The sequence below is a fragment of the Vanacampus margaritifer genome, chromosome 10, assembly GCF_051991255.1.
Source record: "Vanacampus margaritifer isolate UIUO_Vmar chromosome 10, RoL_Vmar_1.0, whole genome shotgun sequence".
Taxonomy (NCBI): domain Eukaryota; kingdom Metazoa; phylum Chordata; class Actinopteri; order Syngnathiformes; family Syngnathidae; genus Vanacampus; species Vanacampus margaritifer.
The window spans coordinates 4,795,498-4,812,500 of record NC_135441.1 but is presented as its reverse complement, the minus strand read 5'-3'; the positions used below and the strand labels follow the sequence as shown (position 1 = coordinate 4,812,500).

The window sequence follows — 17,003 nt, the reverse complement described above, 5'->3', positions numbered from 1 at the left end:
TTAATTTTAAACATTTATTTGTCTTTTATTGAGGAAAATAAGTATTTCACCCCCTAGCAAAACATGACTCAGTACTTGTTGGAGAAACCCTTGTTGGCAAGCACAGCGGTCAGACGTTTCTTGTAGTTGGTCACCAAGTTTGCGCAGATCCCAGGAGGGATTGTGGCCCACTCCTCTTTGCAGATCCTCTCCAAATCCTGAAGATTTCGAGGCTGTTGCTTGGCAACTCGAAGCTTCAGCTCCCTCCACAAGTTCTCTATAGGATTAAGGTCTGGAGACTGACTAGGCCACTCCATAACCTTAATGTGCTTCTTCTTGAGCCACTCCTTTGTTGCCTTTGCTGTATGTTTTGGGTCATTGTCATGCTGAAACACCCATCCACGACCCATTTTCAATATCCTGGCTGAGGGAAGGAGGTTCTCACCCAAGATTTCCCGGTACATGGCCCCATTCATCCTCCCCTCGATCCGGTGAAGTCGTCCTGTACCCTTAGCAGAGAAACAGCCCCAAAACATAATGTTTCCACCACCATGCTTGACGGTGGGGATGGTGTTCTTGGGGTCAAAGTCAGCTTTTTTCGCCCTCCAAACACAGCGAGTCGAGTTGATGCCAAAGAGCTCGATTTTAGTCTCATCTGACCACAGCACTTTCTCCCAAGCCTCCTCTGAATCATCCAGGTGCTCATTGGCAAACTTCAGACGGGCCTGTACATGTGCCTTCTTGAGCAGGGGGACCTTGCGGGCACTACAGGATTTCAATCCATTACGGCGTAGTGTGTTACCAATGGTCATCTTGGTGACTGTGGTCCCAGCTGCCTTGATATCATCAACAAGCTCCTGCCGTGTAGTTCTGGGTTGTTTCCTCACCTTTCTCATGATCCGGTTCACTCCACGAGGTGAGATCTTGCGTGGAGCACCAGACCGAGGGAGATTGATGGTCAATTGGTGTGTCTTCCATTTTCTAACTATCGCACCAACAGTTGACTCCTTTTCACCCAGCTGCTTGCTAATGGTCTTGTAGCCCATTCCAGCCTTGTGCAGGTCTACAATCTTGTCCCTGACGTCCTTAGACAGCTCTTTGGTCTTGCCCATTGTGGAGAGGTTGGAATCTGATGCATTGATTGATTCTGTGAACAGGTGTGTTTTTATACAGGTAACGGAAACTTAATTAGGAATACCAATTAAGTAAGAGGACTAATGTGTGTGCCTCCTGGTCACATGACCGGTCTGTGGGAGCCAGAATTCTTGCTTGTTGGTAGGGAGTGAAATACTTATTTTCCTCAATAAAAGACAAATAAATGTTTAAAATTAATATAATGTGATTTCCTGGGATTTTTTTTAATATTCTGTCTCTCACTGTTAACTCTTTGACTGCCAGACGTTTTCAAAAACGGGTTGTCGCCAGTGCCAGCCGATTTAAGCATTTTGAGTGATCTTTCAAGGTCCACAGAAAATGTTGTGTTTGGACTATGGAAACACACATACTACCAAATGAAAGATTGGACTCTCAGCTTTCATCAGAAAAAAAAGTTTGTTTCTACCTTATTCCGTTCTTCAGTAATCAACAATAGAAAATGGTTACTTTCACCGAAATTCTCTCTTTTGAAACAAAAAAACGGAGAAAAAGAGCTTTTTGTGAAACTGTTATTTCATGCACTCTAGTGAATTGTACACTTCTTTTTGTCCATGAATGATGCCACAAACACCTAAATAGTGCTTTACTTCTGTAAAACGCTTTCACCAACAATGAAAAAGTGTTTTTTGATTGCAAAATACGTTTATTTCCATTCAACAGTGTAACAATTTGACAAAACAATTTCGCAAACTATTTACAAATGTGTGCAACTGTGGTACTACTTATAATTATGTGGATGTTTCAAATACAGTTTTTCTTTTTGTAACGCTCTCCTGCGTGCAAGGAGACGCCAGGACTCGCACACAGTTTACTTTCACTTTCACATTGGTCCGTTTTGCGTGCAAACGTTACACTTTCTTGACGGGCTTTTTTTCCCGGGAATAAAAAGCAAGTAGCAGACTGTACACACTTCCTCCGATGAATATGCATTGGACTCGGGGCACTCTCCGTCGTCCGATCGAACGTCCGCCTGTGCGTGCTCGGTTGCGCTCCGCGTTACGACACCGTCATAGCCGCCGCGTCAGCGGTTCCAATTTCGCCGTCAAGCTCGGATTCACCTTCATCATCATCGAGGATGATCACCGTCGTCATCAATGTACTATTTTAGCGTTGGTCGATGCCTTTCGTCTTGTAAGTGTAGAGCTGCTTGCAAACGCTCGCCATTGCCCGTTCCCTCCTCCATCTAGCTCCATCTAACGTCTTCTACTGCCGCGTCAATGCTTTCCAACCACGGAGTCACCATCATCTTCATTATCGATGATGATGATCGTCATCAACAATGTGCTTTTTTAGCGATGCTTTTGGTCTTTGAAAAAAACGGCTCTGGCGTTAGCTCCTCGCGACCGGCCGCCATTTTTCCTTTGTTTTCCATTCTGATCTCCTGCTCAACGCTCTAGCTCCGCCTCTACTGACGCCCACCCGATCTTGTCAAAAGAGAGTCATCGCTGCCCTCTAGGGGCCAAAAATAGTCATTAGGCTCAAAAAACCTGCTTAAAACTTTCAGGAGAGCTCCGCAAGCCTTCCCAGCACCCGTTTCAAAAAAAAAAAAAAAAGACTTTTAACGTCTTTGGCGCTCCTCCGTAGGTTTTTGCAGAACGTCATTTAACGTCTTTGGCAGTAAAAGAGTTAAGATGAACCTACCATGAAAATTATAGACCGTTCCTTTCTTTGTAAAGGGTCAAAATCACCAGGGGGTGAAATACTTATTTTCCTCACTGTACGTCTCCCAAGCCGTGCAGACCCTCGTGGATGCGCTAAGCATAAATCAAGCTGAATGCCCGCGCGGAGCGCATATTGGACTTTTTTTTGATGACGTTGAGGTTGGATATATGTGACTTGGCCGTTCAGATTGTGGTCGCATTGCAAAAATTCTGATAATGCAGTGTGAATGTAGCCTAAAAGTAACATACATTGACAAGTTTAAAACACATCAACAGAAAACTTTAAAAAACAAACCATTTAAGAAAAAAAATAAGTGGTCTTATAAAATAAAAGATAAATCCATTCATCCATTATATAACCAAAGGTAAAAAAGGTAAATACAGGAAAAAACTGGATTTAAAAGCATTTACACCCTGGGCTGACTTCACTTCTGTTGGCAGCTTATTCCATTTGTGTGCTGCATAACAGCTAAATGCAGCTTCACCATGTTTACTTTGAACTCTGGGTTCCTTCACCATGTTTATTTTGAACTCTGGGTTCCACTAATTGACCTAGGTCTGCCTATCTCAGAGCCCTGAATTCGCTGAATTTATAGTCAATCAGCATTTTTTTTGTACGTGTTAGGGACTCAAACCTTTCAGTGATTTTATAGATCAGTAACAGAATTTTGAAATGTATTCTACAGCCAGTGTTAAAAAGCCTTTAGCACGTGTGTTAGTTAGAACCAGAGCTGCAGCATTATGAATGAGCTGCAACTCTCTGATGCTCTTTTGGGAAAGTCCAGTCAGAAGACTGTCACAATAATCGAGTCTACTGGAGATAGAAGCATGGATAAGCTCCTCTAGGTCTGCTTGAGCATTTTTTTTAATGCTTGAAATAATATTTAGAAGTATCTCCCAAGCTGTGGTTTCTCAGTCAGAACACTGGATAGCACACTGTGCCACACTCACATAATGACGTACTTCATTAAGACAGCCGAAGAAGAAAGCCATGAAGGTTGAATGGAAACTGATACTGAAAGTGTAAGAGTAAGTAAAATTGCTAGTTAATAAATTGGCCCTAGAAGTTTACAGTGGTGGTCCGTTTGAGCCAGCATTAGTTACCTTAAGGTGGAGTTGGCACGTGGCCACGAGCCGTCAGGCCATCGCTAATATCGAACCCTGCTTTTTTTGTACCATGGTGTGCTAACTTTAATTCAGATTTGAGATTTGCAGAATATCTTTTATCCTAATTTGTTTTATAATTTTCTATTTTATCAATTTTACTTCTCTAATGAAACGCATAACTAGTCTGAAAGAGAGAGAAAGAGTTAACTCTTTCACTGCCACTGACGTTTAAAGACGTCAAGTAAAAACCTACGCTTCACTGCCAATGACGTCAAAAGACGTCATCCAATGATTTTTTTTTTTTTTTTTGAAACGGGTAGAGGAAACCCTTCCGCATGTCTGGTGAAAGTTTCAAGTCTGTCTGTTGTGCCTAATGACTATTTTTGGCCCCTAGAGGGCAGCGATGACTCTCTTTTGACAAGATCGGGTGGGCGTCAGTAGAGGCGGAGCTAGAGCGTCGAGCAAGAGATGAGAATGGAAGACAAAGGAAAAATGGCGGCCGGTCGCGAGGAGCTCACACCCGAGACGTTTTTTTTCAAAGACCAAAAGCATCGCTGAAAAAGCACATTGTTGACGACAATGATCATCATCGATGATGAAGATGAGGGTGACTCCGTGGTTGGAAAGCATTGACGCGGCAGTAGAAGACGTTAGATGGAGCTAGATGGAGGAGGGAACGGGCAATGGCGAGCGTTTGCAAGCAGCTCTACACTTACAAGACGAAAGGCATCGACCAACGCTAAACTAGTACATTGATGACGACGGTGATCATCCTCGATGATGATGAAGGTGAATCCGAGCTTGACGGCGAAATTGGAACCGCTGACACGGCGGCTATGACGGTGTCGTAACGCGGAGCGCGACCGAGCACGCACAGGCGGACGTTCGATCGGACGACCGGGAGTGCCCCGAGTCCAATGCATATTCATCGGAAGAAGTGTGTACAGTCTGCTACTTGCTTTTTATTCCCCGGAAAAAAAGGCCGTCAAGAAAGTGTAACAATTGCACGCAAAATGGACCAATGTAAAAGTGAAAGTAAACTGTTGTGCGAGTCCTGGCGTCTCCTTGCACGCAGGAGAGCGCTACAAAAGGAAAAACTGTATTTGAAACATCCACATAATTGTAAGTAGTACCACAGTTGCACACATTTGTAAATAGTTTGCGAAATTGTTTTGTCAAATTGTTACACTGTTGAATGGAAATAAACGTATTTTGCAATCAAAAAACACTTTTTCATTGTTGGTGAAAGCGTTTTACCGAAGTAAAGCACTATTTAGGTGTTTGTGGCATCATTCATGGACAAAAAGAAGTGTACAATTCACTAGAGTGCATGAAAAAACATCGTTTCGCAAAAAGCTCTTTTTCTCCGTTTTTTGTTTCAAAAGAGAGAATTTCGGTGAAAGTAACAATTTTCTATTGTTGATTACTGAAGAACGGAATAAGGTAGAAACAAACTTTTTTTTCTGTTGAAAGCTGAGAGTCCAATCTTTCATTTGGTAGTATGTGTGTTTCCATAGTCCAAACACAACATTTTCTGTGGACCTTGAAAGATCACTCAAAATGCTTAAATCGGCTGGCAGTGGGGACAACCCGTTTCTGAAAACGTCTGGCAGATTAAGATTTTTTAAATTATTTTTTTAAGGTAAGCATGATTATTGTACTGTACAGTCCTAATTTCTATGTAGTAGATTAGGGTTTGATATAGACTTTTAATTAGTTTCCTCGAAATAAGTGAGACCAAGTTTTGGGCTTACATTGTTGAGTGGTCCAGTGCTGTCATTTGACCTCAGTAAAATATTGCTTTGCTGAAGTTGTTTGGCAGACATTGTTCAGTTTCTATTTTGTTTATTGATGACGATTTCAGACATTTCTTTCTTCCTTTTGGTCTTTGTTTTTTGAAAGAAACAATTATTTACCTTTTGAATTTAAAGTTTAGTTGAGCACAACTTTGAAGACTGCATACTTGTTGGCATGCTTACTTATGCGAGACTTCCAAGCGCACCTTGTAATGTATGCACAGTCTTTCCCACACCATATTAATTGGGTGGGCCACCCAAGTAAACTGGCTACCACCCAAAAAGTTTTCAAGAAAATCTGTTCAAAATGTATTTAAAAAGAAAAAAAAACGTGTCACAACCAGATATACCGCATGTAACGTTAGTTTGCCGTCACTCACTTGTGGATCGTAAGGCTAGAGTAGACGTAACAGGAATGAGACACCCCCAGCCCCGCGCCGGAGTCTACCAACCCAAGTAGATTTCAAATCTGTGGGAAACACTGATACTGCACCGTAAATTTTTAAGCATTATTAGTTGTTCAAATGAAGTGCTAAATCCACTATCAATAACTTCTCATCCACGCAACATAGGTATGGGATTAAGATTAAGAACACAGCCAGCACTTGCTAACATGACATTCTTGAAGCATAGTGATCTTTGCATGACCAAGGCAGGGACTAAAATGTGCCAATGTTGTGGTCGAGGAGTTAGAACTTGAACCCTTTTAGTCAAAGTCAATATTATTTGCATAGGAGAGTAGACTCCTTATTTGGTGATCGCGTCGTTATGAACGTATTACAGAAACTATACTCAAGTAGTATGCCATTGAGTATCAATGTTGGCTACATACTGAACCTGTTCCATTTTAACAACCACTTAACATCCTCCAACATGCATCACATCTAGCTGTCTGTGTGCTGTAGTGTGAGTGGTTCATGGTTAACCCAACTGCTTATTTGAATTTACAAGTCATGTTTTCGAGGGAATTAAATACATCAACAAAGAGAAGTGTGTGGACTTGATGCTGTGCATGTTAATTCCTGATGATTCCTGTTATTTCATTATAAATAACAACCACCTTGTTGATCTCCCTCTACACAGTTGTTCCTTATTGACTTTGGATTGGCAAAGAAGTACAGAGACAACCGAACACGACAGCACATCCCCTACAGAGAAGACAAGAACCTGACCGGCACCGCACGTTATGCCTCTATCAATGCACACCTGGGCATTGAACAAAGGTCTGTTCACACAGCAGCTCAATGAGATTTCATTGCAAGATCAGCCTACTTTTATCACGAATGTGGAGTAAAACTAAATAAATAAAAATTTTACAGTGGGAATGCTTTGCAATTCCCGTCTTTCTGTATAATTTCATTCTCCATGAGAAGTGTACCTATATCTACTTGTACTCTTAGTTTTGGTGAGTAATGCCATTTATTTTACTGAAATAAAAATGTTGTTGACAGTCGCCGTGATGACATGGAGTCACTAGGCTATGTGCTGATGTACTTCAACAGAACCAGTCTACCATGGCAAGGGCTGAAGGTATGAAAATGTATCTGATACTTTTCAACATAGAATATTATTCTCATAATATCAAAATGTGAACAGAATGTTTCAATAGCAACCTAATTAAACCAGGAACTATGTTGGTTATTTTTTTGCTCAAGCAACTGTTTTGGATTTTGTCATTTAGCTCCATGTAAAAAAAATAAAAAAAGAACAGGAAGTTGTGCAGAGTACTCAAATTTTGGACTTGTGCATTCAGAAGTTTAGTGAAGGAAAAATTAATTTCACCTGAAAGCTATTATGCACATTCCTAACTTTTCATGATTTGTCTCTTTCTGTGGTGTTTGATTGCTTGTTATTGATAATGGCACCAAATCAGGCAATTATGTTGTATGAATAATTTCAATTGTTATTCAGCATAGCTAGTTTTTTTACAGTAGTGTGGTTTCCTTTTAACCACACTGAACATTTTGTTTGCTAGGCTGCCACAAAGAAGCAGAAGTATGAGAAAATCTCAGAGAAGAAGATGTCTACCCCAGTGGAGATCCTCTGTAAGGTAAGAGCATGATAAAGGTGGAACTGCTAAACATCATCGTAATTGTATTTCCATTGGGACAACTTACTGTATTCATAAATGCTTCCAGGGATTTCCAGCAGAATTTTCCATGTATCTGAACTATTGCCGTGGCCTACGCTTCGAGGAGGCTCCAGACTACATGTATCTGCGCCAACTCTTCCGCATCCTCTTCAGGTACTTGCATTGTATTGAAAGGAAGAATTGATCTGAATGTGAAAATGCATACATTTCCATTACTGATGTCCTAATCCAATCACGTGATTGGAAATCGGGGCCGATCACGTGGTTTTCGGCCGATATGGGATCGGGGCAAAAATATAGTTTTTCTTAATTTTCTGAAATTTCATAGGTCATAAAGTGACCAAATAATCTAACGGTATAAATATAATGTCAAATGGAACAATAATAGCTTTCTTTTAAATTAGACAATGTTATGTTTGGGGGGGGGCGCGCAACGGTAGGCGCCAGGCGCGCGCAGGCCCAACCCTGCTATTTGTAGGTCATGGCTCTAGTTAATAAACACATGTATTTTTTAATTTTATGCAAAAAGTCCACAAGAGTTTCAGTGCAAAATACACTGACGTAAAAATCTAATTTAGAACAAAAAAAAAGAAGAGAACTTTAGTTTTAATGGTGTTACTAAAAGCAATTGGCACTGATTTGCTAGCCTGGAAACCCACACACTTGAAAGACAAAGTGTGTCTGGCTGCTATTGGCTGCGAAAATTAAATTTGTTTATTTGCCGTGACGTATTCTGTCTCTCTTCGAGTAGCCATGTTGAATTTACTCCATATCCGCGCACCACTACTGTTAACTCATGTAATAGGGATGTAACGATATCTAAATGTCACAATACGATATTATCACGATATGAATCTCACATTCCGGGGGTCTTTAGCCAAACCGATGTTTTGCACAGTGAAAATGCTGGCAGTAAAGTTATCCGTTCCTGTTTGGTCTCAGGGCCGGAGTAAGAGTCATCTCCGCGGATAGCGCCTGCCACACGCTGCCAAAAATGTGGGGTCCAAACGGGGTAGACGAAATGAACTACAATGTGTTGGCGCCGGCGGGAGCAATCAAGCGGAGTGCTTACCAATGTCTCACAACACTGACATATTTTAGAATTTGGTGCACACCTTATTATAAGGCACCCTGTCGATTTTTGGGGGGAGAAAATTTTAGACTTAAGTGTGCTTACAATCGCAAATATACGGTAGTTCAAAATGCAACCTGTATGGAACACGGAACAGCATCGTTCAAAATGCAACCTTTATGGAACACTGAACAGCATATTTTACTATATGTTGTAGGACTTTGAACCACCAGTATGACTACACATTCGACTGGACCATGCTGAAACAGAAAGCAGCGCAGCAGGGGGCCTCCTCTGGGGGCCAAGGCCAACAGGCACAAACCCCCACAGGCAAGCAAACTGACAAACCCAAGCCTAACATGAAAGGTTAGTAGCAAACAGCCAAGCGACGTTTTTTTATAGACACCAATTGCTCCTTGTCTCAGTATTGTATGTAAGCCTTACATATTGTTATTCTACAACCCACACCCTAGTGCCCCTTAAATCTCCAACATAACCAAATTGGAAAAATATCAAAGCTAAACTATTATTCATTTTTGAATAATTATGCCTAGGCATAGGAGGTACTTTTTTTTTTTTTTTACTTTTTTTTTGTAGAAGAGCCAAAAGTCAAAGGAATGAGATAGTGATACAATTGGTCTGTCTTGCCATAGCAAAGACGTCCTTGGGGAATTTGACTACTAACTATGTTACATTGGTATATTATGTTCCTTTGTTGGGGCTGGACAATGGGCTCTCTCTCACTCTGTTACTTTTGACTAACTCATTCTGATGACTTTACTCTTGACTATTCCATTTGTCTCATTATCTACATACTTTTTCAACATTTGTTTTCCTATTAGTCACATAATCAGCGCCTGTAAAAAAATTGTGGACAGGTGTGTCTCATTAGATATTGCAAAACGATACAGGCGCCATGTGGGAATTTTACGCAAATGTAAATTTCGTTTCACACAGTTGCCGGCCAGAGACGAGGCCAAAATACTGTGTAACCCTTTTTAAAAGTTGCTGTCCAAAAACATTGTGAAAATAGCATTTGAATAAAGCACAGTTTAAGTGTCCATATACTTTGTATGAAACTTTTACCAACATGATGCTTTTTTACCTGTCATAGGCCTGCCAGACTTTAGTTTTTGATGGCATAGGCAATTACATGAACTGGTAGTAACATGCTTTGATTTTCAGTGCCCAGTCTCAGAGGTTAGTCACGTAATCAAGATCCAATAATGCTGCCAGTCAATGGCATCACATGTTGCAGCATACAGAAAAACTACATACTTGGTACCCCCACAAACTGGGTTGGCATTTTGTGAACTGTGCCTTAGCTGTAGTTGCAAAACTGGTCAATAGAAAATAACTCAAGTTCAAAATGGTGGATCCATTTATGCAAAATTGATGCCAATATCGAGACCCATTCAAAAAAAAAAAAAATAATAATTATGGAAAAGTTGATTAATTTCCATAATTCCATTAATGAAATAGAACTTTCATAGATTAAAGATTCAGGGCCCACAATTTAAAGTATTAAATTATTTATTTTTACATAATTTAGGTTTCCAGCTTGTAAAACCCACGAAAACAGGGTTTAAAAAAAAAAAAAAATTAAAACTGTGACGAAATTGCCATGTATACTTCTCATTTGAAAAAAGGACGGATGGGTGGATGGTATTTTCAAAACCATATGTCAAGTAGTTGGTTGGGAATCCCTTTGCCTTAGTCACTGTCTCGATGCGCCCAGGTTTCCTTGATTCTGTAAAGAACATTGTTAAACCAGTTAGTACATTATCTCTAAGGATAGATTATGTTTTTTGAGCAAGAACAACGCAACCATGTTATTGTTGATGTTTTGGGTTCTGTCCTCCAGCAGAGACACCATCAGATAAACTCACTACTGCATTGTATGTGAGCGAGAAGAGAAATGAAAAACGTCAAAAATGTGGCTATGACCGTAGATGGTTGGGCCAATGTGGCACAGGAACACTCCTTGACTGTTTAGGTTCTCTGTGAGAAATGAATGAACACAGCCAGCGCAGTCTACATCACAGACAGGGCATGCAATTGGCTAGCAACGAGTTGAGGGTGTAGCCCGCCCGCTGCCCGAAGACAGTTGGGATACCTACGACCCTTGTGAGGAATACGTGGTATGGAAAATAGATGGTTGGATGAAAAAAATAAAAACCATATCTGACCCTATGTGAAAAGTAATCACAACTGCCCATCACCACCACCCCCACCACACCTCTTTTTTGTTGTTGTTGTTGTTGTTAAATAACAAAGCAACTGTGACTAAGCAGTTTGGGGAAAACTTGAGTTCTATTTCACATGCCACACCCAAACCTGATTGCCTGCACCTCTGTTGAATCAAGGACTCACTTGAATATTATCTGTTAGAGAAAGTGAAGTACGCTGCAAAATCTCGAGAATGATTACAATCTTAGCAGTCTGTAAAAGGATACAACACCATTTCCGAAGCTGAGGGGCTACAGCGAACCACTGTTACGTCATTATCCACAAATGGAGAAAACTGGGAACAGTGGCAAACCTTCCCAGGAGTGGTTGACCAACGGAGTTTACTCAGAGTGTGATGACAACTCATCCAGGAGGTCACAAAAGAACCTAGAAAAAAATCCAAAGAACCGCAGGCCTCGATAGCCTTTTTTTCCCCTCCATGGAAATAAAATCATTATTCAGAAATACATTTTATATATTCTCAGGTTGTCTGTGTGATATTAAATCAGGAGGGGGCAAATACTTTTTCACGGCTATGTGTGTGTGACCTATATATAGATATAGATGGATGGATAGATTTTTTTTTTTTAAATTAAGAAAAACTGGCAGCCAGACTGTTTATATCCAAGAAAACTGCTTGTGATGGAAAAATACTAAAGCTGGAAAATAAAACATAAGCTGTCTACTATAATGTGTCTTGTAGTTAGCTTTTTGTTAGAAATTGATGTTGTAAAATTGGTATAGAATTGTACTATAGTTCAGATCCCGTATTAGAACATTAATACCCAGCCCTTAGCAACATCTAGCTACGCATTATATGTCAGAAAATCCATCCATCCATTTACTACCTCTTATCCGAGGTCGGGTCACGGGGGCAGCAGCTTGAGCAGGGAAGCCCAGACTTTCCTCTCCCTCTCACTTCAACCAGCCCTTCTGGCGGGATCCCAAGACGTTCCCAGGCTAGCCGACCGGTGGGACATGCCCGGAACACATCTCCAGGGAGGCGTCCAAGAGGCATCCGAATCAGATACTTGAGCCACCTCAACTGGCTCCTCTCCGTGCGGAGAAGTAGCAGCTCAACTCATTTGAACCGCTTGTATCTGGGGATCTTGTTGTTTTGGTCTCGACCCACAGCTCGTGACCATGGGTGAGGGTAGGAACGTAGATCGACCTGTAAATTGAGAGTTTTGCCTTTCAACTCAGCTCCTTCACTGTAACAGAACGATAGAGTCCGCATCACTACAGACGCTGCACCAATCCACCTGTCGATCTCCCGCTCCATCCTGCCGTCACTCGTGAACAAGACCCCAGTATACTTGGAGCAGGATCTCATCCCCGATCCAGAGAGGGCACGCCGTCCTTTTCCGACTGAGGACCATGGTCTCTGATTTGGAGGTGCTGATACTCATCCCAACTTCTTCACACTCTGCTGCGAACCGCTCCAGTGAGAGTTGGAGATCACGCCTTGATGAAGCCAACAGCACCACATCATCTGCAAAAAGCAAAGATGCAATGCTGAGGCCACCAAACCGTACCTCCTCAATGCCTCGGCTGCATCTAGAAATTCTGTCCAAAAAAGTTATGAACAGAATTGGTGACAAAGGGCAGCCTTGGCGTAGTCCAACGCTCACTGGAAATGAATCCGACTTATTGCCGGAAATGCCGACCAAACTATGACACCGGTCGTACAGGGACTGAACAGCCCGTATCAGGAGGGGACTCGGTAACCCGTACTCCTGAAGCCCTTGACGGCATCCCTTACGGCTCTTGTCTACCAGGGATTTCCGCCACGACAGGCACCGACTACATTACGACCACAGCTCCAATCGGCCACCTCAACAATGGAGGCGCAGAACATGGTCCATTCACTCTGACTCAATATTTCCCACCTCCCCCGATCAAGGTAGAAAGAAGTTCTGCTTGAGGTGGGTGTTGAAACCTTTTCCGACTGGATTCTGCCAGATGTTCCCAGCAAACCCTCACAATAGGTTTGGGTCTGACCGGCATCTTTCCTCACCGTCTGAGTCAACAAATTACCAGGTGGTGATCATTTGACAGCTCCGCCCATCTCTTCACCCGAGTGTCCAAAACATGCTGCCGCAAATTCGATGACACGACTACAAAGTGGATCATCAAGCTGCAGCCTAGTGTGTCCTCGTGCCATGTGCCACTGCACATATGGGCACCCCTTTGTTTGAACATGGTGTTTGTCATGGATTGTCCATAACGAACACCATTTCAAACATAGGGGTGTTCATATGCACAGAAGTCCAATAACAGAACACCACTTGGGTTCTAATGGAGGGGCTGTTCCTCCCAATCATGCCCCTCCAGGTTTTGCTGTCATTGCCCACTTGAGCATTGAAGTACCCCACCAGAACGAGGGAGTCCCCAGGGGGGCACACTCTCCAGCACACTCTCCAAGGACACCAAAAAGGTGGGTACTCTGAACTGCTGTCTGGTGCATATGCACAAACATTCAGGACCCGTCCCCCACCCGAAGACAGAGGGAGGCTACCCTCTCGTCTACCAGGTAAACCCCAACGTAAAGGCGCAAAGCCGGATGGCAATAAGTATGCCTACACCAGCTCTGCGCCTCTCACCGTGGGCAACTCCAAAGCGGAAGAGAGTCCAACTCTTCTCAAGGGTATTAGTACCAAAACCCAAGCCGTGTGTGGAGGAGAGTCCGACTATATCTAGTTGGAAATTCTCTGCCTTACACACCAGCTAAGGCTCTTTTTCCCGGCAGAAGTGACATTCCATTTCCCAAGAACTAGTTTCTGTAGCCGGGAAAGTTGCTGCCACCCAGCTCTCTACGCACCTGATCCCTTTGGCCTCTCCTACAGGGGGTGAGCCTGTAGGAAGGGGGATCCACATTGCCTTTTCGGGCTATGCCTATGTCCGAAAAAATTTCAGCCCTACTTTAGGCCCCTTTTTTTAAAAGGAAAACTGTGAGGCATATTTGCACCATGTTATAATTCCTACACCGTTCACCTGATTTGGATGTCAATCCACTCAAATTAAAGCTGCAAGTCTGCATTTAAAGCACATCGTGTTCCTTTCATTTCAAACTCATTGTGGTAGTGTTTAGAGCCCAAAAGATGAGAATTGTCAATGTTTCAATATTTGTGGCTCTGATTGGAGTGTGTTGAGCTTGTTGAACAATGAGATGCCAAAAGCTTCGTATGTGCTGTCTGTCCTGTTTAACCCCAATTCATTCACTTCTGTTCCTATTGCTGATGAGTTCCACAGAGTGAGCCTGCATCAGACCTGGAGTCTACGGTCTTGGGTTTGTCAGCATTGTGCTTATAATGGGACTTGTGTGTCTGTCCGCAGGTTTCTGAGTAATCTCATCCCATCGCAGAGCTGCAGAAGCGCTGGCAAGCAGGACAAACTAGGCTTGCTTTCCCGGACAAGCGACCAAGAGTCTGTGTCCCCCTTCCATCTGTTTATGTAATGGAAATATATAGATTGACACACGTCTGCTGTGTTATCTATATATTTATATGTGTATATAATGAAACTCTCCACTCTGAAAGAAAAGAACCGATGGAATGGAAGCTCCTTTGGATGTGGAGGCTGTAGTTCTTGACCTAACCCTGACCTGACATACCATCTCATCTATCCCTGTCCGTCTTCCTTTTCACTGTTGACTTTTTGTAAGGTTTCGTTGGAAACAATTTAAAACATTAGTCAGCTCTTGTTTTTTTCCTCACTGTGGGAACATCTCAAAACATCTCTTCCCTTCTTCACTACCTAATTATTTCACCCACTGCTTTTACCAAGCAAATGTTTAAACATGTAAACCCGAGAACTTTTCTCCTTTTTTGTTTCTGAAGAGCTGAATGAGAAAACCTTGAACCCTTATTTACTGAAAGGTGAACTGTTGGGTTTTTATTTTAATTTTTTTCTTCTTCCTTCCTATGGTGGTTAGGAGATTGCCTGTTGACGTTCTAAGCAGCCGATGGCAACAGTCTGTTGTAGATTGATATTCTGGCTCGCTCCCTCTCTTTAGAGCTATGACTTATTAAATCTGTTGTAAAACCCATGGTCTTCTCCAGAAATACCAATAAAAACGTTACACAACTCACACTTCTATTGACAAGTTTCTATCCACAGTGTTGCTATTTGTATCATTTAGTTTGGTTAAATGCAACCACTGCAGTCATCGAATAAAGTATGAAGCATTATAAGGGCTTTTAAATTCAGTTTGTGTTGAACAAGACAAGTATTGGGCTTGTAAGAGTGAGGGTGTGGCAGTCATTTAACCTTCACTGGCATGTTCTTTCATGACTCGGAACATTTTTGTATTCTGTTGAACTGACATAAGGCTTTCAAAGTCTCAGGAACTGACATAAGGCTTTCAAAGTCTCAGGAATTGACATAAGGCTTTCAAAGTCTCAGGAATTGACAGTAATGTGCACAAGTCGCCATTGGTTTAGCTGATTTAGCAAGGTTGCAATTTACATATGTTTTCAAGTGTAAATTTCTTGGCAGAAAATACTTATTTAGAGAACGCGGATTCACAGAAAAATGGTTGGATTTTGCTGCTTAGCTCATATTTCACAAACACAATCTTAATCAGTGCCAGGTTTAGACTACCATACAACATAATTATTATATAGAAAATTTCTGGATTGACATCCATTCTAAGTAACTGAGGGTACGTGTCCACACCTGTGACCTGTTTGGTTGAAATTAGTGTATAAATAGTCAATGACTTTCAAAGCTCTTGAGACTCCTGATCATTTCAACAAGGACTGCACTGACTATGGAATACTAAGCAATCAAACTAAACTGTTGCATTGTATAAATCATCAAAATGATATGAAAAGATATATATACGTTTGGAAAATGCCAATCACAGCAGTTCCAACTGACAAGTGATCTTGTTAATACCAAGCCGGAGTTGCGTAGACCAAATAAAGATGTCAGCCACGACTGCCGGGAAAATTGTTACTAGTCTACAAACATCAAATGTGTAGTTGACATGGGCTGTCTAAAAAATGGAAAGATAAAAACTTAATGTGGTCTGGTAAGTGACAAAAAGGTTCCAGCCTTCAGTTAACTGCTATCCAACCAGTCGAACGGGTATGTTTAGATTACACCCTGTGGTTAGGAGGAAACTGTTAGTTTGAGGAATCCCTTGAATGCATTTCAACTTTGGCCTGTATGAGTGGTGCTTCAATAGTTTGTTGTACTTGAGCCAGATTTGATCAAACAGGTTGTACTGTGATTAAAAGACTCAATCCACAAATGCGCTGTATTTTGTGATACACACACAATTGGAGGATGAAATGGTGGACTGTGCTCAGCTACAACCATATACAGTACTGGATTTTAGTTTATAGGCCTAGTTAGCCAGATTGCAGGCATTCTTAGCTACTATATTACTGATTAAATTGTTGTAGACTATTAAGTCTGCAACATATGGTTAGTTACGCTTTTAACTTTAAACTTGTAAAACATGAATAGTACATTTACTGTTGCTTCTTTTAGCATGTTTTGTGGGTCAGCCAACTAGTTGTTATGGTTCTGTTGATGTTGTGAACTGAATGTTTCTCATTTTGTTCCAAGCATATTTTCATTTAGGATGTAGAAACATCTGTGAATGCCAAAAGTGGCATCCATTTCTATTCATAATGTTTTCATCCTCAGACAATAATGGTGACCCAACTAATCATTCAAACTTGTAGAAACTGGTTGAACAAGTGCAAGCAGTCCTTAAACTTGAAAATCAAGAGTACTCTGGAGAGGATAGATGGTGATAAGAACTCAAGTCACTTTCCTTGCCATCACGAGTTGGGGGGGGGGGGGGTTCATGTGTGCATGTTTACCTTGCACCAAGATTGAACTTGTTTTCAGCAAGTAACTGGGCTCCCCAAGTCGACTCAAACGCTGCTCCTCATGAA

At 41.7% G+C, this 17,003-nt stretch overlaps 1 protein-coding gene across 4 annotated transcripts in view; it reads left to right on the top strand.

Moving 5' to 3' along the window:
* The window catches only part of csnk1a1 (casein kinase 1, alpha 1), a 46,005-nt gene extending 30,822 nt beyond the window's left edge, over window positions 1–15,183 (top strand). For 2 of the 4 annotated variants that reach the window (XM_077577330.1, XM_077577333.1), the window contains 6 exons: window positions 6,782–6,921; window positions 7,150–7,228; window positions 7,674–7,748; window positions 7,837–7,943; window positions 9,080–9,228; window positions 14,428–15,183. In XM_077577330.1, the coding sequence (XP_077433456.1) occupies window positions 6,782–6,921; window positions 7,150–7,228; window positions 7,674–7,748; window positions 7,837–7,943; window positions 9,080–9,228; window positions 14,428–14,435 (558 nt within the window). In that variant the 3' untranslated portion in view covers window positions 14,436–15,183. Of the gene's footprint in view, window positions 1–6,781; window positions 6,922–7,149; window positions 7,229–7,673; window positions 7,749–7,836; window positions 7,944–9,079; window positions 9,234–14,427 lie in introns of those variants that run through there. The other 2 variants (XM_077577332.1, XM_077577331.1) reach the window with 2 other exon arrangements.
* Window positions 15,184–17,003: the final 1,820 nt, after the last annotated feature.